Source organism: Rhea pennata, chromosome 2 (assembly GCF_028389875.1).
Source record: "Rhea pennata isolate bPtePen1 chromosome 2, bPtePen1.pri, whole genome shotgun sequence".
NCBI lineage: Eukaryota > Metazoa > Chordata > Aves > Rheiformes > Rheidae > Rhea > Rhea pennata.
In genome coordinates, this window is record NC_084664.1 from 155,054,928 (window position 1) to 155,079,165 (window position 24,238).

Sequence of the window (24,238 nt, forward strand, 5' to 3'; positions counted from 1 at the left end):
TGTTATCATTTAATGACTAAGCATTCCACTATTATCTCATTTATATCAACTCTCCATACAGATAGGCATTAATACAATAAATTTAAATGTAGGAAGAGTTGCACTGCCTATGACAATGTGTGAGAACTGGCTGAGCAGATGGATCCCTCACGATGAGTCTGTTCTTTTTATTTTAATTTGTACTACTATTCACAGCTAATGACGATTTACAGGAGCTGGGGGTTCGCAAGGCAGCGGGAGTGTAGGATTCTCGCTCGCTCACGGACGTGATGAGGCAAGCTTCCTCGCTTTAGTGTACGTATGAGACTTCTTCGAACCTTCCCATGGCTGAAAGTCGTATTTCAATTGTGTTCAGTGGTTAAGGGAGAAAATTGCAAGAAAATAGAGTGGAATAACAATTAAAATCTTTTCTTCTACATGATTTGTAACAAGACACAGTGAGGTAAAAAATGTTATAGAGAAAGTAGTGATCTTGGATTGTTTTGTTGCGTCCTGGACCGCCCTTTACATCTTCAAGGTGAGAAGAGGAGCACCGAGACTCAAGTCTAGAGCTCTAGTATGCAAGTTTAAGATCTAGCTGTAAAATCTCAATTAAGAATGAATTAACATTTTGGCTGTATGGATACAAGGCATATTAAAACACTTGTGAATTTTTCTATCCATGCAGATTTAACTTACATGTTGTATAATGAATATAATTCATAATCATGTTTAATTCCTGCTAATTATGCAGTCACTAAGAAGACTAGAAATAAAATTCATTAATGGTACCCTGAGACAGTAGATTTGGGCACCATCTCACCAGAAGTGTTGGTACTGATCCTTGCAATATAAACGAATACATATTGCTAGTGGAGCGAACAGGAATCTTGGAGGACTTAAGGAGGAAAATCTGGTCTGCCTAATTTAAGACTTCCTTCTACATTAATAGTATAAAGAATTTAAAAGTCCTTCAAGAATCAGAAGTTCTAAAATGACGTGGATTGCTGTCTATGCTGCCCTTAGATGCCTAAATTGCAATTTAGGCAGGATGATTCAATTCAGGCAATATTTCAAAGGAAATTAGTATCTCAGAAGAAAGTTTGTTGCAGACGGTATTACCAAGCATACACAAATGATTTGATGTGTATCTCCAAGTATTTTTAGCAATGTTGATAGCATTTTTCATCTATATTTTCTCTAATTTATGCTTCACTTTCACTGTGGGGATTCCAGAAGCAAAATATTTATTAGTTTCTGCAATATTTAGTCTGTGATAATTGAATCCAACTTTCTTAGAGATCATTGTTGCATAACCATTATTCAGTTACATTTTCCATTAATTAATTTTTGTCAAATTCTTCCTCTATTAAGATCTCAGTAATGTAGCTCCAGTACACCATAATTCTCTAATGTACGTAATGAAACACATGCCGATTAGAGGAGAAAAGCAGTCTGGAAAAGAAGCAGACAAAGAGACCGGGCAGCAAAACATCCATGAGAGGAGGACAATGGTCAGGTTAGGAAACATTATTTGAGGGAATATAATAATAGAAGAAAGATTTGGAAAAGTGGAACTTGGCAAAATTAATATCATGAATAAAGAAGACCAAGAAAACCCCTTGGGGCACTAAATATTGGTCACTCTCCAGGTAAATCATTGGATTAGCTCCATACATGGACTACTGAAATCTTATTATTTTTAATCATAATAGCATCAAAATACAAAAATCAATCAATAACACAACTACATTTACATCATAACAGCTTAATTAAAACACCTCCAGTCCTTGTGGATTTAAGCACCAACCTAATTTAATAAGTAAAATTTGCTCATCTGCAAATCCTACAATGTTTATGAATTTGTCTATGCTCTAGTAGCCAAGCTAAAGCGTTACCACAGCTGCCTATTTTGTATTTTTATTATTGCTTTATTTTATTAAAGGGATAATACAAAAAAAATCACTCTCCTTCTCATCAATCTCCTCTTAAACATGACAACAGTATGAAGTGAGAACTGTTAATATCTGTGAAACCTACCGCTCCCAATGCCCACATAGCTATTGTGTTACATGCTCTGAAGCAGCACAGGTTATTAAAATGCATTTAGTATTTGTTCCCATGGATCCAGTGTTTTTACATGGATCAGAAAAGTCCTGTCTTTTTCACAGTGATAATCCCGAGGTTTTTGAACCACCACAGGATTTACTGTGTTTAGTTACAGCATTCTCAAGCAAAAAGTTTAGGACACTATCAGAGGCAAAGAAACAATAAGGAAAAAAAAAGTATTACCTGATAGTTTTGATCATGCTGAGTCCCATTTCAACGCAACAATGTGCATGGTCTTGGCGAGGTTCTGGGAGCCCGGACACACAGTAGTAACAGTCCCCCAGGATCTTTATCCTAAGACAGTGATGTTCCTAAATGTATATGTATCAGAGGAGAAAGAAAAGATTTGCAGTTATGGTTTCACATTTTTAAGATCAATGTGAAATTGGTTGGAAAAAGTGTTGAACATAGATGCTAACACATGCTGCTGGATGTTTTCTTCTTGCATTTTGTATGATCTTGATTTATGTCAGTTTTGATACAAAGTACCTTTACCTTTTTCAGTATAAAAATTTAGAGCAATTTTTGTATTACATTTGTCACAGATGTCCTTGCTGCTGATAAGAAAGGTTTCAGAAGGGTTAGATTGGAAGCTAAGGCCAAGGACTCAGAAATGCCAGCTCAGAGGATGAATAACCCATTGAGACTATATTCCTCCAGGGCATTCTTTCTGCCCTCTTTGAAAACTCTGAAAATGAATGAATCCTCCCACTGATAATCCCTTCCCACCTAAAGTTTCCACTGTCACACTGAAACATTCACAACAGCTGTAGGAGCTGATCAAGTATCTGTATCCCAAAGACATCAAACTGGAGAAACCACATTCTTGGTCACCAGAGTAGGAAAATATTTACTTAACATCCAGCTAGAAACTTTCTTTACTCTTGGAGCAAATATAGAATTTCATCTCTTAAATACATATTAAAAGTATCCTTATTACTGTCTGATTGGATCATTATTTTAGAATATCCTTTTCTAACGGCAAGAAATATCCTTACATGGCAAAAGGTACTCCAAACTGCCACTGAAGTCAGTTGAAGCCTAAAGTATGCCAGTGAGGGTAAAATCCGCTCTGGGCACAAGGCCAAAGTAAGCTGGTTCACTCTGAAATCTCCATAAACCGTCAGCAGGAGCTGAGAGTGTTAGAAGCCTTGGCCAGCTCTCCGCCCAATACCGTGACTGCTGCTGAGGGCAATGCCTAGTGGTCAAAGTTTGACAAGGAAATTTGAAAGTTAGGTCAGGCTTCTAAAAGGACAAATTTCACATGTGTCAGACCTCTTTCTTTGTCTCTTCTTTCTTTTACGTCTCTGCAGAAGCACACAGATAACCTCGAGGATGTTTTGTAGGGCTGCAGATGTAATCTGCCTTTCAGAATGGGGTGAACTCTGCTATTGCTAAGCCCACAACAGCTAATTCTCCTTATAAAAGCCATAGTGAAATTGCAACGGAAATCTCACATCCTAACATTCATCAGATGTGAGCAATGGATACCAAAACATTTGTTTTTTAAATAAATTTTCTGTTCAGTGAAAAAAGGTTCAAATTTACATCACTTTCCATCTAAATTTTTGTCCATACAGTGGCACTACAGAACATTAAAGTGAATCAACAAGTACTGAAGATTCAATGGGCATAGCTCAGTGTATGTTAAACCTTTAGTGGGCTACTTTCAACTTTTCTCCTTTAAACATAAAGATTTTGCTTCCCCAGTATACAAACTAAAAAAGGATAAAGATATTTGAAAAGACAGATTCTGGTGTTCTTTTGTTGTTCTAATAGTGTCATTCAGTTGATTTCATATGTTTAATTGCTGTTTGCTTTTATATCTACGAAGTAATAAGAGCATTTTATAAAGTCATATCATTTTGACTAAAGTGGAATAAAACACATTCTTTAACTGCTTTTGAACCCACTACAAAGAGATTTCAACTGATAGCTCTCTAGTGTAATTAGAGAAAAAGGGAGAAACAGTCCATTTCCGGGAAAGAAAGAATGACAGATGTGTATGAAGTAGTCTTGCTGTTATGTATGGGTAATTACTTCAAGATGGGAACATTTTTTAGTGTTTTAATTACGCTTTTATATGTAACGTTTGCATGCAGCCTTGCTCCTATAGTACCTGCCTATCCCACATTGTGGGAATCCCTGTTACATAGAATCGTAGAATCACAGAATCAGTAAGGTTGGGAGAGACCTCTGGAGATCATCTAGTCCAACCTCCCTACTCAGCAGGGTCACCTAGAGCATATCAGACAGGGTTGCATCCAGGCGGGCCTTGAATATCTGAGCTTCTAATTTCGCACAGCTAAAGAGCACAATCTACAACAGAAAAACCTCTGTTGTTTGGCTCTTAATGCACCACTTAAACAGGCTGAAATATTAATTCTGTTATAATACGTTGCAGAGGGCTCTGTCACATGCCTACGTGTCTCCCAATTTGTTAAAAATCAGAACAAGGAAGATCACTTCAAAAAGACTGGTGATTTTGACAAATATAGGAAAGAAGGATATTTCTGCATAATAAGACCTGCTAATGTAGGTCTGTTGTATGCAAATACGAATACCTGTGGGGGTGTATTTATATGCGTGACAGCTGAAATCCCCTCAGCTAAAAGTGGATATACACTCTTTTTTGTCATGACACATTGTCTCTACGACGGTTTGCCAAACAGACACCTACCTGATAGCTCAGTAAGGAGTCAGCTAGAGAATAAGACATCCAAGCAGAGATGACTAAATTTGGGTGTCCGTACATCAGCTGGCAGTCCAGGCTGCCAGCGTAGTCAAAGGAGAGACAGACTGAGCAGTCAGCAAAGCCCGGAGTGATTCAGCTCACAGCTAACGTGGGCTGCTGGCCTTCAACTCAGTCATCTACAGGTAGGCGTATGGTGCATCTGAGACACCCACGCTGGCCTAAAAGATACGACACAAGACTTGTGTCCCTTTGGAGTGGCATCGGGCAGTCTCTATTTGCACAAGAAGCTGCAAGGAGCAATAAATTAATTCTTGTCTTCCTTATTTTTCCTCCTAGTTGAAACATTCTGAGTAATGCGTGTTACAGTGTGTTTATGTTGTCTCCGTCCTTTTTTTCTTCCCTTGTTATACTCACCGTTCCCCTTTCCCTAACGAACTGTGGATTCTCTGCCATTGGAAATGTTTCAGCTAGAAGCAGCTAGATCAACGTCTGCCAGGAAGGACAGAGGGATAACGGTATTGGCCTTTGCCGGGGATGGCTGGGTGATCTCCTGAGATCCCTCCTGATAACTCTGCAGTTTAATCACATGTACAGCTTAGACTAGGTGCTTAGCCAGGCTGGTTGTATTGGTACAGTTACTCATTATGTTTGGATTTATGGCTAATATGTTCTTGGAGTAGCTATGGTGTAGTTGTAGATGTGAGGTTAGATTTTGTAAGGACCTACCTTTCAGTGTTATAAAATAGTTATAGTAATTCGAGATTACTTTTCCTCCCACTTCAGAGCTCAGGTCTTTTTCCTTACATCATCTAACTGCAACAGTATTAACAAGTTGCTATTTGTTATTAAATGTAAATGAACAAAAAGCAAAAAAAAGTGTAAAGAAACTGCAAAAATAATAAATATTTTAAAGAAGAAAAGACAAAATGGCCATACAAGAATTTTAATGCAAAAGATACTACACTATAGTGTTAAATTCTTACACTGTTCTGATCTTCTCTTTGTTTTGTGTATTCCTCTTCCCTCCCCTGAAGCAGCTCCAGAAGCTCTCCTTGGTATGTTTAGATGATATTGTATAGACATTCACATCAATATTAATCAACTTCACATCCTTCCCCATACTCTCTCATTAATATCATTTTCTTGAGTATCAATTAATTTCAAAGCATGTCAGAAGTAGATTTTTTTTTCTTCCTATAGCCTCTCATTTGATATAAATGAAAGATTAAGGAGTCTGATTCTGCCAAGACCAATTGAAATCAGAAGAAATTTTTCTGGGGAATGTTGAACAGGCTCAAACGCTCAGCTATAAACAATAATAATTGTACATGAATTTAGTGGCAATTGATAAAGAAATTTCTTTTTTCCCAATCCAAACCATCTTAATCTAGATGAAGAAAAAAAATGCAACTCTTTCATAAATAATCACGTCATGCATGTGAATTATTTATGCTTACGTTTATTAAATACACCCTTAGTGACTGGAAAGGAAGCAAAGCAAATTGGCATAAAGTAGCACTAGAGAAATGAGTTGCTCAAATTTCAAGTTATTGAAAGACACAGTGAGAAACTTCATTAATATTTCTTGCTTCCTCGGGCCAAATTTCTAAAGAGAGGGGGGAAACAAGCAGGAAATTAATGCCAATTTTCAAATCTGACTGTGGTGAAGTAATAACTTCACCTACTTTTCAGTGGATTTCCATGTGCTAGAGAACAGCCCACAGAAAAGTCCAAATTCACAGTTTTTCTAATTTCAAGCTGAAAATTTTGAACACCATGAAAAGTTACTGACATTGAATTGCAGAACAAAAGGACCACGTGTATAAAACTCCTTTTAAAATGTGGCCAGCACAGGAGGAAGTGGTGAATTGGCCTTTTTATACAATAGCTCAGTTCCTGAAACATTTGCCAAAGATACAGATCCAGATAAAAGGTGTTTCTCAGCACGAAGAGGGTCTAGGCCAAAGCTCTTAGCTTTAATCAGCAGGTTATTTTGGATGGGCAGGAGAGAGTCCGTCTGAATTTCTCCCTTCATAACTCTATCATTTTTTAATACAGAATTGAGACCTTGGCAGAGCCAGAGTGAGGGCAGTTCTCTAGTTTGGTGATTCAGGCAGGGAGGGGGCCTAGATCTGAGTTGTGGTTGCAAGGACTATTTCTATTATATATATAGGTATATATTTTATATATATATATATATATATAAGGAAAAAAGTGTGGTAAAGCACTTTCATATTCTGCCTGAACCAAGGAACACTTAAATATTTTTGTGGAGGGCATCAGTCTAACAGGTCGTACAAGGAATGCCTTCTGTTTGAGAAGAGCCTTCTCTCTTTGAGAAGAGTGGTTAGGGTTTCTGCAAGCTGATACGAACTATGGGCTTGGAGTCTCCCAAGCTGAGGAAGGAAGCGGAGCATGCTCCTATACAAGTCTTCCCATATATTACATCAACACTTCCATCCTTTTTCACATTGTGGAAGCAAAGCAGCTGTGACCACAGTTTTTGGTGAGCAGGCATCCTTGCCATCCAATGCTGTTAATTTAATTATCAGAATGAGATCAGAATGTTCACTCACTGATATCAGATAATTAAGTATGGACACTAGGAAGGAGGGAAAACATTCCAGAATAAAGAACTTCAAAAAGAACATTAATCCCCACTAGTGTTACTATAAATTTGTAATATGTCCTTATGGTTAATTAAATATCACATATGTACACTCATAACCCTGTTAACTCTACTTCTTAATACAGAACCTAGAACACACACACACACATATATGTGTGTAGATATATACATATATATATATATATATGCATGGAGGAATTCATATTTTTACTTCCTGACACATATGTTTAAACAACTGGTTTTGTTTATGGACTCCTGAGAGTTCTGTATATTAAGCACTTAAAGATAATTTCACAAAAGAACGAACTACTGCTAACCCCATGGTAAAATGTGATAGGGAATAGGAAAGTACTGCAACAAGAATGGTTTTTTCCTTAGGGCCTTTAGTGCCCTCCACTTTTTCCTCTTGGCATGAACCAGTGCAAAGTGCTGAGGCTGTGTAATGTGTTTTTGGCTGTGGAGTCTACTGGTTAGACTGGTGCTGCTTCACTAGTCACAAGTAAGAGCGCTGATACACTGCTAGAGGAGTTTACTGTAGCTTGACTGCAATTGCTCAAGACAGAAAACCATAGTTAAATAAGACCACCTAACTTGGGGGAATAAAAAAGAGTCCTTAAAAAAAAAGCTCTTCAGCAAGTGAAAGTGAAGAAAAGCAAACTGTGATTCTCATTACATAAATAATCTTCCCACTATCACTACACTACTGACATAAAGAGAAAAAAGGCTCATATTAAACTGTGAGTCTCACACCCTCACCTGAGCTGCTCTGCAGGAATTCCTTCTAAGTAAGAAGCAACAGTGTTCTGGATTATGGCATGAAAGCTGAAGAAACTGAAAAGAGATGAAGTGTCCTACAGGCCACTCAGTCTATTCTTATACGAAGCGTACAGATGACAGCCTTTTGGGGGAATATTTGTGTTTCAACATCAATGCTTCATTTTAAAGATGAATCCAAGTTCCAATCTAAGAACATTTACGTATTGGTCGAACAATGTTTGCATGTGCGTGTTTCCAAATTTAAATCCTGTGGCGTGATTCTGTTTTCAGATCTCAGTACTTTGGACTAGTACTTCACTGCTACTACTACAAATATTACAGAGCTACTCCTCTGCTTAGGGTTTTATCCTTTCTTCTTCCTCATACCTGAAACTGTCTTTACATATAGCCAAAATACATTTAAAAATACGGCAAATAATTTAAGCAATAGTATTAGCTAACATCTGACTTTGCAGAGAAGACTAAGGAAAAACAAATGTCAAAAATAGTTATTATTTGATCAGAGTAAGATCTGTTTTAGCCTTAAGTATCTTACAAAATGTCATCTTATTTCCCTCCTCTCCTCAAAATTTCTGCCTAAAGAAAACATTAGTATTAATTAAGTTTCTGTTTAGGCATTTCAGTAGATGGATATATGGAAAAATCTTTTCTTCAGCTCTGTTTTGTGTCAATTTGTTTGTCCTCCTTTCCAGTTGCCTCTTATGTCTTTAACAACCATAAATTTCACAAATTTGTCAGTGTGATTAGGAAGGGGTAACCAGCTATATATAACATAATGTTACATTTCTTTCTCTTATAAATATTTGACTGAGTTCTAACTTTTATTCAGAGCATTCTGTCTTAACAATCTAGATATCATATAATTTGTTATTATAAGTTATATGCATTAGTTGTGTCATAACGTTCATTGTAATTACGGCCGAAGGTTTCACAAAATCTCAGATCTCTCATTGCTTCTGCATTGCACAAGGAAAAGGAAGGTTGAAAAAGAGAAAGCAGAAACTAAGTTGAATTGCATTTCTAAGAAAGCTGTGAAATAGCATCTTCTTTAATATAATATAGTTTATATAAGAAGATGGAGCAAATCAAACAATCCTTTATATAGGATTATACAATACTACTTGTATTTAGAAATAAATAAGGATTTATAAGTATTTTCCTTAAAATCTAAAGAAACTGCCTCAAGCTTTTGCAATTGACGTCTTTGTTTTGATGACAAGTCTTTGCAAAACCTAATTATCTGGGTAACTGTGTATTTTAAAGAGTTATGGTGACTTGATGTCGAATTAAGAACCAGCTAAGTGAAAGATCTCAAATCTAGATGTGAATGTGTAATCTCTGTTAGAGGAAGATTCTTCTAGGGAGGTTTTTCAAGATCACTTTCTAGTAGTCCTGTCATGGATTTACAGCCAGGTATGAAAAACATTGCTGACAACGTTTGCAGAATGAACAAGACTGGGAGAATGATCAATGAATGACCACACAGATAGGATGGTCATAACAGGACAGCAAGACCCTAAAAAATAAACATATAAGTTTCAATATAATAGTGAGGTCAGTGTACATTCAGAATCATATGGTCTTTGGAAAGAATGAGCAGGAGGAGTGATGATGACCTGTCCCCACCACACGTGGAGGTTATTCCAAGAACACTGTATTCAATGCTGGTACCTATGTTTTAAAAGAGATACTGAAAAATTGGAGAATGTCCAGGAAAGTGTCCAGAAGAATTATTTGAAGGAGTATCTATTACTATTTCTAGAAATGCTATATTTTTTAAAAAAGCATCACGGTGAGTTTGGTCTGTTTGTTTTATCAGAAGGAAATCTGAAATGTGGCTTGATCAGACAGAGCATACAGGTACATCCCAGGGAAAAGCAATGTCTACCTGAGAGCGCATCTGTCTAGCAAAAATAAGGCATTGCAAGAATTACTGGATGTAATTCAAAGCCAAAAGAAACAAATGGGAAGTAATGCTTGCTGTGTAAACAATGTCAGTAATTAGGGAGTAAACAGACTCCCAAGACACATGATGGTTTTTCCATCTCTTGGGACCTTCAGATGAATGCTGGACATGTTTCGGAAAGAAATACTTTTGCTAGATGTAAAATATGGAGCTTCACACAACATCAGTGGAGTGAAGTTAGCTCCATGGAAATCACAAGGTTAAGAAAAATTTGTGGTCATGGACCAATCAACATCCACTTCCAAATTTTTTCCCGGGGCATAGGTTAAGTCCAATAAAATATGTAGGCACCTAAGTTTTAGGCAGCTGACCCCTCTGTCAGAATCCAGAACTCTGAGTGTGGAGTATTGGTTTCTCACAAAGTGGAGAGGGAGAGCTTAGGCTTCTCAGAGTGGGCCACAAAACTGCAGAAGACATGCGGAGATGTGTTCGAATTTCTGTTCTTCTCCAGGGTTTTGGGCATCTGTATCTTTAGGACGTCAAGTGGGTACAATGGCTTCCACGACTTGGAAGCCTCTGATGAAGCTGGGTAGTCACAACCAGAAAATACAACGATGATGCCTTTCTTATTAATAAATTCTTATTAATAATGTTTAAATAAGCTCATTCTTGCAGTCAAGCCTCTTCCATTTCTGCAGTGATTCTACTCTATGTTTTCCACCTCTCACAAGGTGCAGAGTGGATTTTGTTTATTTGTTTGCAAAATAAATATTGTAGCTAGACCCTACTGCACTGGTCAGCATGCCAGTGCCCAGGTAATGGGCTATAGCATTACACTGTGCATGACACATTGCTGTTTTAGATAAAAATAGCTCACTCAAACAGCTTTCAATAATTACTGAAGACTGAAGTCTTGCCTTTTTTGATTTTAATTTGCAAGCTAGTGACAACACCAAGGGTCTTATTGATATCTGCATAATGTGTGCACATGTATCCTGAATCCCTGAATTAAAAAATGTGTAGAACACAATGTGAGGCATAGGTGTGTACATGAGAGTAAGATTTGTACATGAAAGACTCTCTTCATAGTTAACAGAGAGCTAGTCAAATGGTCAATGACATTCTGAATGTAATTCTTCCTTTCCCATAATTTTAATAGGTTCCTATATGCAGTTGGATAAATTATAGCCTAAACTCCATTAAATATATTGACTAATACTTCACTGGCTACAGTAATAGGCTAGGTAGTTAGCTCTGATATAGAACTAAAGATAAATGAGATGAATACAATCCTGGACCAAAGAAACACAAAAAGGAAGAAAAGAAAATGCAAATCTAACAAAGTTTTGCATGGATCTTATTCTGCTTTATTTTTCCTGTGCTTTGCTTTTTTTCTATTAAGTATTATCAATTAAGCAGCAATTAATCTGCCTAAGGTACTAAATCCCACCATTGTGTTCAGTTGATTTCACTACTGAGTTAGAAAGACTCCAGTCTAAAGGTCTGCAAAATCTGCTGCTGACCATTGCTGACCATGCTGACTGTGATAGCTGATTGTATGTCATTTAAATGAATCGGTCTTTTAACCTTCCACAGTTCTTAGAAGAAAAGTCAAAAAAAAAAAAAAAAAAAAAAAAAAAAAGTCATTCTTGGCCTAGAATTAGACAAGTTTGAAGTTCTAATTACTACTTGACCTTTTGCTTGCAATGAGGACCCATTACTTTTGATAAAACTTGTCACTGTCTTCCAACCCCAATGGCTGTATAAAATCCCCAGGGCTGTATAAAATCCCCCAAAGTCTGAATGAAGACAGTTAAAGTGATCAGAAGTTCTTCCCCAGAGCTCCTGAATGCAGAGCTGACTTCACGTCCCTTTGCAAATGAACCGTGTTTAACTCACATGTGCTAGGCGATCAAATCTGGCGAAGAGCTCATTCAGCATTCGAACCAGTTCCTGGGCTGACAGAGTTGTAGAGAGGTTGGTGAATCCTTTAACGTCTGCGAAAAGAATGCTAAAACAAAAGAGAAAAGATATTAATGTTGAAGCCTGTTTCCTGGTAACTCACAATGTGATAAAATTCAATCCAGTGGGTTGCTATTACTACATTCTCTACACTTAAAGTGCGCCTGGCTGAGGTATGTTTTCAGAAGGAGCAATTTACTTATGAAGGACCATTTTAAGGTCTTACTCCTTTGCTGTAAACATTTAGAGATTCCAGAATACAAAATATAAAAATTGAAGAGACTAAATAAATATTACCAAGCATGGAAAGGTAAACAATGTGTTTTATGCAGTTCTAGATCTTTTAGTAGGGAATTTCATCAAGGCAGATATAGCTAATAACCCCTTGTTGTACATAATAAGCACTATTGTACCCATTTTATCAGCGAGAAGACTGAAAAATGGTGGAATCATGATAGAGAGGGCCGACACACAGAATCCTTGGCATCCAGCTTTCTGTTTGGAGCTGACAGTGTTTCTTGGGGGGTGGATATATAAATAGCTGTTTTTTACACTAAGTTTGACTTCACAATATCATTTTCACAGTATTATCTTCAGGCTTGACTCAGCTATATATCACTCAAGACACAGTTCCCAGGACACAAGGTAGATTCACAACAAAATTTTATTTCAAAATCCCAGGCTTTGGCCAGCTGATTGCATCTGATTTTAGGGATTTGACTGATGCACTTAAATTAGGAATAACTTCCTTCCTGATGGAAGGAAGGGAGAGATCTGTCCTCAGTACTCTGTAATTTCACATAGATTTCACAAAGGTAAAGTATGTGTCATTACTTGGATTGTTTCTCATTCTTTCCATTGACTTTATAGGGATTCTAGTGTGACAATACTTTAAATTTAGATGCAACAGATAAACTGTACTCAGTAATAAATACAGTAATGATGAGGTGAACAATAAAGCATAGTTAATGACAATTCAACCCTTGCTCAGGTGCACAGGCTGGTAAAGGATTAATATGAGGCTAACAAGTGGGTCGGGATTTGGACTTTTTGTCATTTAGAAAAAGCAAAAAAGTACCATGCAAAGTAAAGAGGAATGAGCATTAAGAATAGCTTACATTTTGATAAAAATAAGATCTAGCAAGAATTAACTTCTACAGTTTTCTTTATCAAAAAAAAAGACAAAAAACTATTTGGATACTAATTTTAGAGATTCATATCCTATTGGTTTATGCAGTAGTCTGTGCTCAATATTCATGAAAAACCACAGTGAAACACAGTTTTGGATAAAGTCTAGTCCCTGGTAGTGTTCACAGGAGCAGACCAATATCTGTACTTTAAAGCATATGTTGTGTTCACTTTACATCTCTTTCAAGCAGAAATTCTGTTTAGACTTTTCATCCCTAATTATAACTCTTTTCTTTTGAGGTTCAAAGGAAAGGGCCATCTTCTTCCATTTTGATTCTTCTATAGCAACACTAACACTAACTGAGAATGGAAGAGTAATGAAAGAAATTTTAATTTAGCACAGTGCAAACTTTTTGTAAAGGTCCCTGATACTTTCCACCAGACTTAATAAAAGAATATGTCTGAGCTACTGTAAGGCCACATAAAAAGCAGAAAATCAATTTACTCTTTTATAGAAGTTCAACATTATGTTTATTGAACTGGCACAGGCACAGTTATATTAGGACTGTTAAAAGGCAAAGTACATGCTTTCCTAGCAAATCATATTCCTTCATATAATTCAAGGTGCTGATTTTCACTTACTTCAGTGATGGCAGCTTAATCATTTGCCTCTGTGGTTTGCAACAAACTTACAGCAAAAGTTCCAAGCTGAATTAAATATTCTGATTGTGGAGAACCACAACAGGATCAAAGAAATTCTGTAACATCATGGAGTAAAAGCTGATAATTTTGGTGTAAATGTGTAGAAAAGATATGCTACCCATACACCAGCTCTTAGGATGACTATTATCTTCCTGCTAACTAATTTTTTGATAGACAAAATTTATAGGAGAAAAAAGGAAAAGGGAGTTAAGAAAAATGATAATCAAGAAGAATTGTAAAATGAAAATGGCTACTTAATCAGAATAGACATGTGACATATTAACAAATTTGAAATGGTCTTACAGTCTTCATCTCATTTCTCAGACCGTAGTGTCAATCAAGGCTCCCACCTTCACCAAGCAAGGGGAAATAAGGTCCTGATAGAATCTATGTTGACCTGCGAGCAGGGCTCCCTGATCCGTGCAACCCTGACAATTTCAGCAAATGGAAAAATACCCCAGTCCAACCTTCAGTGCTCAGTTCAAATGCCTCTTGACATGGCAAAGGCGTCAGTTATCTAACGTATAAAAGAATTCTCTGTTCAGGAATTAAACCAAGTTATGGAGTAATTCATTATTTTTTGAATAAATAAAGCAGCAGCAAGGAAACTCAAAGAACACACATTCGCACCAGCTGAGACCTTAAGCCTTAGCGAGAGGCTTCTCCACCCACCTGACATTCTCATAGCGATGAATGTAGATCTTATGAAACTGGTGTTGCAAATGCTCGTCTTCTACATTGGTCATATCATTTATCATTTCCAGAACTACAAACCGTGGTAAGACAGAGAGCACCAGCCGCTCCTAAAATAAAGGTAAAACCCAAGTGTCAGGCCCGTTCATATCAATCTGAATTAGTACTTCACAGAAAAGTACTTCACGTTGAGTTCTGCCATTATAAGAGTCCTGGGTAATGGGCCATGTAAGATGTGATTATCCTCTCTAAAAATTCTAGCTCAGGCCGTTTGTGATACTTTGCATTAGCAATCTGACTGAACCCAAAACATAGACCCTTCTTTCTCCCCTCTCTCCCTCTCCCCACAAATTTTTTCCTCCATTTTAAACTTACCTGTTGGTTACTTAAAGATACATACTAGTTATGATCTCCATTACAAGTTTTTCATGAAATGCTACTTAAGGATATATCATACCTATATTGACAGGTATAGGGCCGAGGAATTTGAAAGTCTGCAGTAGAAAGATTAGATCTTCAGTGTTGCTTATTTATTAGAACTTACAGACTGAGCATTTAATATTAATAAACTCTGTAATTATTAGTTAACCTGGATGTCAAGTAGCAGCAAGAAATATCTGCAGGAACCTAAATCCTTTTCACCTAATGAAAAAGACAGCATTTAGACAAAGTTTAGCCCTATTGCCACAGATTAGAGACAGGGATAATATAGCCTAATGCACAACCAAGACATGCTTGTTGGAGCAAGTTTTGTCATTGATTAGTTTAGATGCAGGGTTACACTAGTAACTCCAATCGGGTTTAGAGGTAGGGTTACGCAACTTAACAGGAACTAAGCAACCACCTTCAACTACATAGCATTCGATGTAAGTCAAACTAAAGTGCATTTAGTGGCAGGAGTATCCAACGTTAACAGCAGGCTTTGATTATCTTCAGAGCCTATCCATTTTGCCAGTCATCTTCATTTGGGTCAATGGGAAATGGAAGAAAGTTTTTGCGAGTTATGAACTGGTATGGAGCATTTTTATCCTTGCTCAATGAAACATGCCAGACATACATATTTACAAGGAGAAAAAGATAGATAAGAATTGATTACTGCTGTTGTAAACTCTACAAAAAATACTGAGTGCATATGAGACTCCAAGGAAGACTAAAAGCACATGGGAGGGCCATCACAAACCCCAGATCATTCTGGAGAGTATAGCTCATTTACAATTCCATTTTCAGTCCATATCACATGAACACAGCTCTGTCCTATGACAAGAGCTGGGAGTATCTGTTGGAGACTGTCACATATCACAAATGAAAAAGTAAGTTCTTCAAAAGACCTTAGGTAGTTTAGAAATTTAGATCTTATTTACGAAATCAATGTAGACAATTCAGATGCATAGATTTTTAATGTGGTTTATCCTCAGTTGTGTCGGAGTCACTTTTGAAAACAGGACTTTGCTTCCTAAGCACACTTCTGATTTTTAAAGTCACTTGGGAATCTCTAAATCATTTCAACAATCTGTAGACTTGAAGTGCTTACACCATTTAAAAAAATGAGAGTAGATTTCAAAGTTTCTTGAAAACTGTATGTGTAATCTCAGAAATAAGCATTTATGTGTGTCAGTAAAACAAATTTCCAGGATAATTCATCTGGCTTGAGACCTTTCTTTATAGACCTCCAAGGATAGACTGTGAGCTGAGCTGCTCTGCTAGCCCATCGCTGACTGCTCTTTTTTCCCAAAGGCTTTATCTCACCTCCCTGTCCCATGATGGTTCGCATCTGTGCACATCATATACTAAGGGCTACACAACAGCAACTGCCAAAGTAATCCAAGCAATATATAGCCTTCTCCTACCCCTGAAAGCATATGGGAGTGGGAGCATGAGTTATTCTGCAGATGACAGCCTGTTCCTGTCCATCTTCTTACTTTTAGGCACTAAGCAAATTGATGGGCTTTCATGCATTTGTTGCATAGATATTTATGACAGAGAGCATATTGAAAAAGAAGAAACTAATCTATTTGGGATTTTGGCATATGGTGATGCTCACATGTAAATATCAAATCTCCCAAACAAAATAGTTGGTTGCTGCCTGGTGATGAGGGAGTTTCCACTGCAAGGGTCCTTGCAGCAATGTCTTAAGCTGGATGAAGAGAGACTTCTCACACCACTGATCTGCTAGGTTATTATAACCCAGCTGACCATGGTCCTATGCGACCATTCCAGCACATGCATAATTCATCGTTACTGATACATTTTAACTAACTATAAAACATACCTTAAATATCTTCATACAAAAAATTCTACATGACCATTTCCGCAGGAACATTTTCTGCCGAATATTTACAAATGGCTTATTTATGCACAATTTGTTCACTTCTGCAGCAAGAATAATCTAAAGCAGGTCTAGATGGTAGACTCCCTGCAGGACGTTAATCACAACACTTATATGTATGAATTGGACTAGACACAGTGGGAACTGCATTTGGGAACTTCTAGAATTGTCTGAAATTGCCACCTGGAAAGCTTCTGTAGCAATCAGTCAATATATAATTGTGGAGGTTCAGTCAGTCTCCTAGTTTCAAGTTGCCTTAGACCAGTCCATTATCTCCTCTATGTAGGCGACTAGTCAGGGAACTGCTGGATCACCTAGGGAATTCGTGAGGTCTACTGAGGTCTACTGAGTGTGCCCATAGGCACAGATCTGATAGCTGATAACACCACTGTTATAGCTAAAGAACAAACTTGATTTTCATACTTATAACTCAAGTATCATAGCTCTTGCTACACATGTGGATGGATTAGACTTTTCAAAGAAGTACTAGGTTCAGTCAAGTAATGATAAATTAAGACCATCCTCTGCTGCTAGAGGAAGGTATGTGAATGCCCTGAGCTGGCATTCGCAGTTTGTGTAGCCCTAACCCATGGCTAACTTGTCTCTTGACAGCTTTAGGTAAGGAAGAATGCAAATGAGACCAAAAAAATTTAAATAATACTATTCAGATTATTACTCTTTACTAGGAACACTACATATCATATTCAGCATTACTGCTCTGCTTTTTCTATGTCTCAGAAACACTCAAGAAGTGCAAGGACTATAATACATATAGTTATATACATTTATTATTAGTGTATTAAGGTATATGTACATATATCATAAAGCAGAAACATTGCATTCCAGCAACTGGTGTTATATAAATACTGACCATAGTTATGTAGGGCCAGATGAACCCCTGAAGGACTGTTAAATTCTTTCTTAAAAGTCATGAAGACTAGATCATTCCTAGAGAGATTTTCCAGTGTTCGTACTTCAGTGTCTTATCAGTTTAACAATTCTGACAGATTTTCCAAGTATCCTACCTATATCTGTTTCTCTGCAAATAAAGCTGACTTCTTTTTGTCTTTTGCAAAGTGGACATGGTAACCATTGATTGCCTCCTTCCCTGTAACAATCTTTCTGCACCTAAATGCTGTTATCTTTACTGAGATCCCTACCCTCAGTCTTTCTTTTCTGGATTAACTAGATTTGTCCAGAATTGGAATATATCACTCCTTATCACTTTGAAAAATACCTAGGAATTCCTCAGTGAAGTGGTCCAAGTTACTGAGCATCATTTGCTTTAGAGGATCACAAAGAGTGAAGTCTTGTGGGGTTTGACTAAAGAAGAGGCTAGTAATTCTGTAAGCTACTTATTATCAAATTTCAGATGATGTGTTGAGGAATAGAAAATAGATCTAGGGAAAGACAGAAGTGAATCCACAAATCAGACCTATATGGAGATGATAGTAGTGAGGTGGAAGACACTGACGAAGTAAGTCTTCCCAGGAAACATCCTGTGAGGAAATACAGTGCATGTATATATATCCTTCTGATTTCTCAAAGTAGTTCAGTGCTAGCACTGTGGAGACAGCTCTCATCCAGTACCAAGCCATGGGGCAGGGGGATTCAAGAGCAACTATTACCTCTCACAGTTAGCAAGGGAACGGCAGTTATTTCCATAAACCCTTTCTCCATAGCACTCTCATCCCGTCCATCTCACAGTAAGAAAGATCCTTTACAGATCTGGGAATTGAGATTGGTGTTGATACCACACATGATACGGGAACAAAAAGTTTTCAGGAAACCAGTTTCAGGAAAGAAAACCTCCAAAGAGCTAATTTCAAAATCCCTTTACTGAAAATATTAATGTGAAATAAACGAAATGATTCAAAATAATGTCGTAAATATTTGATGAGAAATAAATGAGTTGTATAATTTTAGAGGTTTAATGGAGATAAAAGAGCCCTGCAATATTCTTATAAGTTTTAAAGTGTTAAGAAATTCTAATAGATTGCAACCCTTTAGTGGTAAGTCTTAACTAAGGTTTTAAATTGTGAGGAAACAGATTTTTTTTTACTGCTATCTTCTGTTTATTACTGTCTCCTGTTTATTGTTAAGACATTCCTAACTGAGAAGAGTTGCTAAAACACCATTTCAATGACAGAGGTGCCTGTGTGCAGGATAGAGCCCAATATTTCAATATCTAATCATAAATACAATGCTATGTTATCACAAATGTATATGTAGATGTCCTTTATAACTTTATTTCTGGGAAGTCTTAATCTAATATTTACATTAATTTATGTATTTCTTGGCTAGCTAAGCTAGTCTTATCTTGTTTTATGGCTTGTATCAGCCATTCAGATGAAAAGTTATTGTTCCCACAACATTTTGGCGATGCCATTTCCTTTGAGTTGTATTGCTGTAACATAACTTGTGCTGAAGTCTTTAACTTTTACAATGTTCAATAAAAGTTCATAAAAGTCTATTTATTAACATTAAAACACTCCCCCTAGCATTCCCTATGCATATTTTTTACCTTTTATATATTAGGAGCAGTCTTTTGTTCTGTTTGTACCTCATCTCTCAGAACTCAGAAGAGTTTGAAGCTCCTAAAGGTCTACACTGGCAACATTCAGGAGAAATTTGAGAATAAAAGGCAATTTTGGCTGAAGTTAGGAGAATATTGTACATTCTTCTATCAGCTCTGTGGAGAGGACCATCCTTAGTGAGTACTACAGGCAAGTACAAGTGAAAATGCACTTTTCAGGCAAATACGATGCTTCTTGACATTCAAATCCTAAGTCTTAAAAAGGCATGTTTTTTGAATCTGAGCTTTCAGGTTCTTTTAGTGCCATAATTCTGTCTTGACATTTAGCTCTACTTAGTTTTATTTCTGTCTATAGTTACTTGTCCACTTGGTTATTTGTACATGTTTTGAAATGGTATTTAAGGGTGAAACCTGGGCCATTTTTACAAGTATCAGTCCGGCACTCAAGAGTCCTGGGGTCAGTTTCTTCTTGAACTACTAGGTTCTAGAGATAATTTAAACATATTTTACACACTTTATACTTTCTCCTAAAGAAGTTGGTATAAAAGAGCTTGTTGTTGGGGAGCTTGATACAGGAGGATATAACTTAAAGTAATATTATTCAGGTTGTGTGGCATGACCCTTTCTTGAGGAGCAAAGGTGCTCAGAGAGAACATGGTAGAGCAGAGATGTGACTTGTACATTGATGGTATAAGTGAAGGACAAAATAGTCATGGAACTACTACCTTAGGTAGCAACAGAATTAGATGCTGTAGATGAAAAGTAGAAATTTACTAAATCAAGGCCGGCTTCAGGAATGCAAAACAATCATGGGAGCACAATGAAAGCCTACAGGGAGAAGAGGTCATTGCCAAGATGATAAAGACAGTGTCAGCTGATATAGAGTCGGCAGTGAGTAAGCATGCAGTGAGCTCATTGTTTATTCTGGTAAAAAGCCCAGCTTTGACCCTCCCTTTCCCCATGTAAGTGGTACTAATCTTAGCACAGCTATGTTATGTTGACTTTCTTCCACTTTTCCCACCTGGGAATTTTGCTATTCTCCCCTCTTCTTCTGATGAGTAAAAACTGAATGTGGTGCTTGTGACAGTAAGAGCTAAATCAATCTCTCAGGGGATCATTTCCACTCCTGCAAGCCCAGGTTCCCACAGGAGTGCCTGACCGCAAGGTAGCTCCACCACTCCCAAGCAAATCTCCCAGGGCCTCCTAGGATGGCATGTCTGGAAACAGCTGCTGAATGAAAGCTGAGATCTTCCAGAACCAGAATTGTTTTTGATATTTTGTGTCCTTCTGGCTCTTAAGCTATTTATTTCTTCACTATTACAATTGCTCAGTATGACCATATAATAAATCCAACCTTTAAGTAAATCAGATCAATGTTTCAGAAAGCCATATGATTACAGTGGTTGCTGAGTTCTCTGAAGATACTTTTACAGTAATGCAAAATCTTTTCACTGTAAAAAGAAATATTTTTCCTATTGTTTATTAATTATTAATTTCCTATTTTATTATTCCTTGTAGGAAGACAAATAGGAATATAAATTCAAAAAGAAAAAGAAATAAAGAAAGAAAACAAAGATTGGTTATTACTGAACTACTTATTAAATCTATGATAAAAGAATATGAAAAAATGCCATTTCTTCTTAGATATATGGCTAAAAAATGGAGAATATACTTCTTTTCGTTCCAGGAAAGGCTGCTGTTCCTTGTTCGAATTCGTTTGAGAAGGTATCAAGCAGTGGCTCTAGAACATCCATTTAGAATAAAAGATGGTTCACTTGGCACATGTTCACTAAGCTAAGGAAAATGTGCCCAGCATATTTGATACCTTAACCTTCATGTTACTTATTAAGATAAGTTAAATGTTCTTGGCTGCACATAAGATCAGGCAATGACCCATAAAACAGAGGTTAATTAGTATGGCTCTATTGCAGTCCTCCTCTATTAATACTGTTGCATGTGCAGAGCTCTTGTCAGAAAGCCAACTCAAATTGCATACACAGCTCCTGTCGCTTGTCATAATCTGTATTATGTGTGCCATGCTACGAGGAATATTACTGGAAAAGTAACGTAAATTGCATATATGTATCTGTATACCTATATGTATATTACATATACGGATTTGAGCCAGTCCAGTCACTACTGCTGAAATTTTCAATAGTCACTAAAATCTTCCCTTTTGGGGCATCACTCTCAACTGTCCTTTGCTGTTCTAAGCTACCCTTATGCCACACCAGCATGCCAGGCTGGTGGGGATGCTGAACCAGGTCCCTTCCACAAATCAGGCAGGGAGAGCTGGATTATAGAGTAGATCATGCCCCTTGTCTCTTTTCCTACAGCTAATGCTAGTATTCTATGGACCAGGAGATGTCCTTTCATGACAAGCCTGCAACCCAGCAGTACAGATTGTTCTTTGGTTATTTGAGAATATGGTAGAATATGAAGGAGTCACTGTATCCCTTCATAAAAGATCCTTGCCACACAACTCGCATTTAACATAGGTAAAACCCATGATTCTTATTTTACAGCTTTAGAAATCAAGGACCACAAAAAAAGATGCAGTTGTCTGGAGATCATGTACAAAATAGCAGTAGCATATCACAAATAGAAAATTGCATTTTTTGGGGGGGACAATCCTTGCTACTTGCATGATTAACGAGTCATCATGATTAAACAGTCATCAAGTTTATAGTCAGTATCTGTTAGGTGGTATTTTCAGGGAGAAGGGAAAGACACTAGTGAAAAATATGTTCTCTCATTTCAGAGAAAGACCTAAGAAGAAAGTGTTATGAACTCGAGGAGTGAAGAAATCTACATATCTGTCTTTGTTGAAAGCTTGCTACTGGCTATCTGGAGATAATTCAAAGGTAAGCAGCAGTAGTGGTAAGCAGTTTGAAAAGGAATAGAGATATATTCATTTAAGAGAAAAATCATCCTAGAAGAATAAGAGATAGTAACAAAGGGATTTTATAAAAGAGATGGTGATCTATTGTGCCACTAACTATTCACAGCATGAACCCAGTCAGCTCTAATCTTTAAGATGGAGTCAGCAGATTTGAAAGTAAGTAAGTGGAAAAAAAGAACCTTTAACCCACAGAATAATTAAATAAAAGAAAAAGAGCAGCTGAAGTGACTAACAGTACTAAAATAATGGTAGGTTTCAGGTCTAGATTCAGACACCTGAATTTTGTTGTCTACAATGCAGGTGTAGCTAATTTCCCATTACTGTCAGTGAGTCTGCGGAGACATTCAACAGATCAGATGTAAATCTCTACTGTCTCTGCATGTCTCTCTGGGCTCCTTTGTCTGTATTGACCAGATCTCATCTAGCTGTAGTGGGGGCACAGAGAGGTACAGCACATGCAGACCTGATCTAGGAGGTGCCTATATCTGGAGGTGACACTCACTCTCGATATCTACTCCTTTGGGAAAATTTAGGAGCAATGAACAGACACAGAGGGAATTAACTTCATGAGTTGTACATAGTCTATTTTAAAGCCTCAAGATTGTAACATTACACTTTCTCTAATGCCCGCTTCTTGCTTTAAGCATCTGCAATAGTTGTTATTTGTGGAACAACTTCTCTGTGGTCTGCAGACACTGACGTCTACATCTTGTACTGAAATCAGGGGGTTTCAACTGTACTTACTATGGCACAAAGGTAGCTGGGCACATTCACAGCAAAGTGGGATGGCTCCCTGATGGGTAAATAATAACCTTTGGATAATTTTTGAGAAGACTCAATTAACTAGTACATGAAATCTCAGTCTTGTGAGTAAAAATTAAACAGGAGACCTTTCTGTTGGAGCTGATCAAAGAGAGCAAATTCCAGACAAACACAAAACGTCAACAAACAACATGGGGGCCTGCAGGAAGTTGCCAAGAGGAAGGTCAGCCTCCCCGAGGTTTCACTGCAGAACGTGTGAGGGCTTCACCTCAGCAGGGTTTGCCGCCTGTGTTCTCTCTCTGCACTAGCCCCCATCAGACTGTCCAGGACAAACAGCAAAACGCCACCAATGCTATCTGCGCTACCACAGGATTTTAGTTTGTTTCTCAATGTCTTTTTCAGGGTTGGCTTCACCCAGGGGTGAAAAGCCCCTCTTGTTTGACAGTTCTTTTGGGGTTTTGTTCTTCCTCCTGTATACGTATTCCCAGATTGGTAAACACATAAATATCTTCAATGTCTTTTAGGAGATAGCTCTGTAGGAGGAAGGGGTTGGATCGGGGAACATGAGTTGCTTATAGCTATTTTCAAGAGAGTTCTTAAAAAATGGAGCAGACATACCCCCAAAATGTTTAGGTTGACAGAGAATCTAGAGAAACTGTTCCGCACTTTCCATATTGATTTTTATGAATTGCTTTGCCAGAACTGTCAAGCTTGGCTTTATCAAAGTTTATAATTAATATCATTGAAGCTATATTGTCTTAGGTACTGATCTCAATAGCATGAGAAAAGGGTTATTCAGAGCAATGTTTAAGCTTTTTTGGAGCATACGAACCTTTTTTTTACATTTAAGGAAAGTAGATAAAAATGGTATTGTTTTCTAATGAAAAAGTGATAATGTTCAGAATATATGTAATTATTGTAGATGCCACTCCAGAAAATGGGAATTAGCACCTTTCATTATGATGAACAGCTCCGAATAGAAATTCCTTCATTCTCAATGCACAATGGACAGTCTATTTGCATCTGTTCTTTCTCTCGTCTGTGGAGACAGTAGCAAGTAATTAACAGAATACGGAAGGAACTGCAATAACTAATATGTTCAGACGTGCAAGGTTATGAGGTTGACTGTCAG

At 37.3% G+C, this 24,238-nt stretch overlaps 1 protein-coding gene across 2 annotated transcripts in view; it reads right to left on the reverse strand.

The window, feature by feature from the left end:
* Nucleotides 1–24,238, reverse strand: part of ADCY8 (adenylate cyclase 8) — a 121,441-nt gene that overhangs the window by 57,404 nt on the left and 39,799 nt on the right. For both annotated transcript variants that reach the window (XM_062568424.1, XM_062568425.1), the window contains exons 3-5: nucleotides 14,560–14,690; nucleotides 11,995–12,106; nucleotides 2,272–2,399 (exon numbers count right to left, since the gene is read on the reverse strand). In XM_062568424.1, coding sequence (XP_062424408.1) covers nucleotides 2,272–2,399; nucleotides 11,995–12,106; nucleotides 14,560–14,690 — 371 coding nt within the window. The remainder of the gene's footprint in view (nucleotides 1–2,271; nucleotides 2,400–11,994; nucleotides 12,107–14,559; nucleotides 14,691–24,238) is intronic.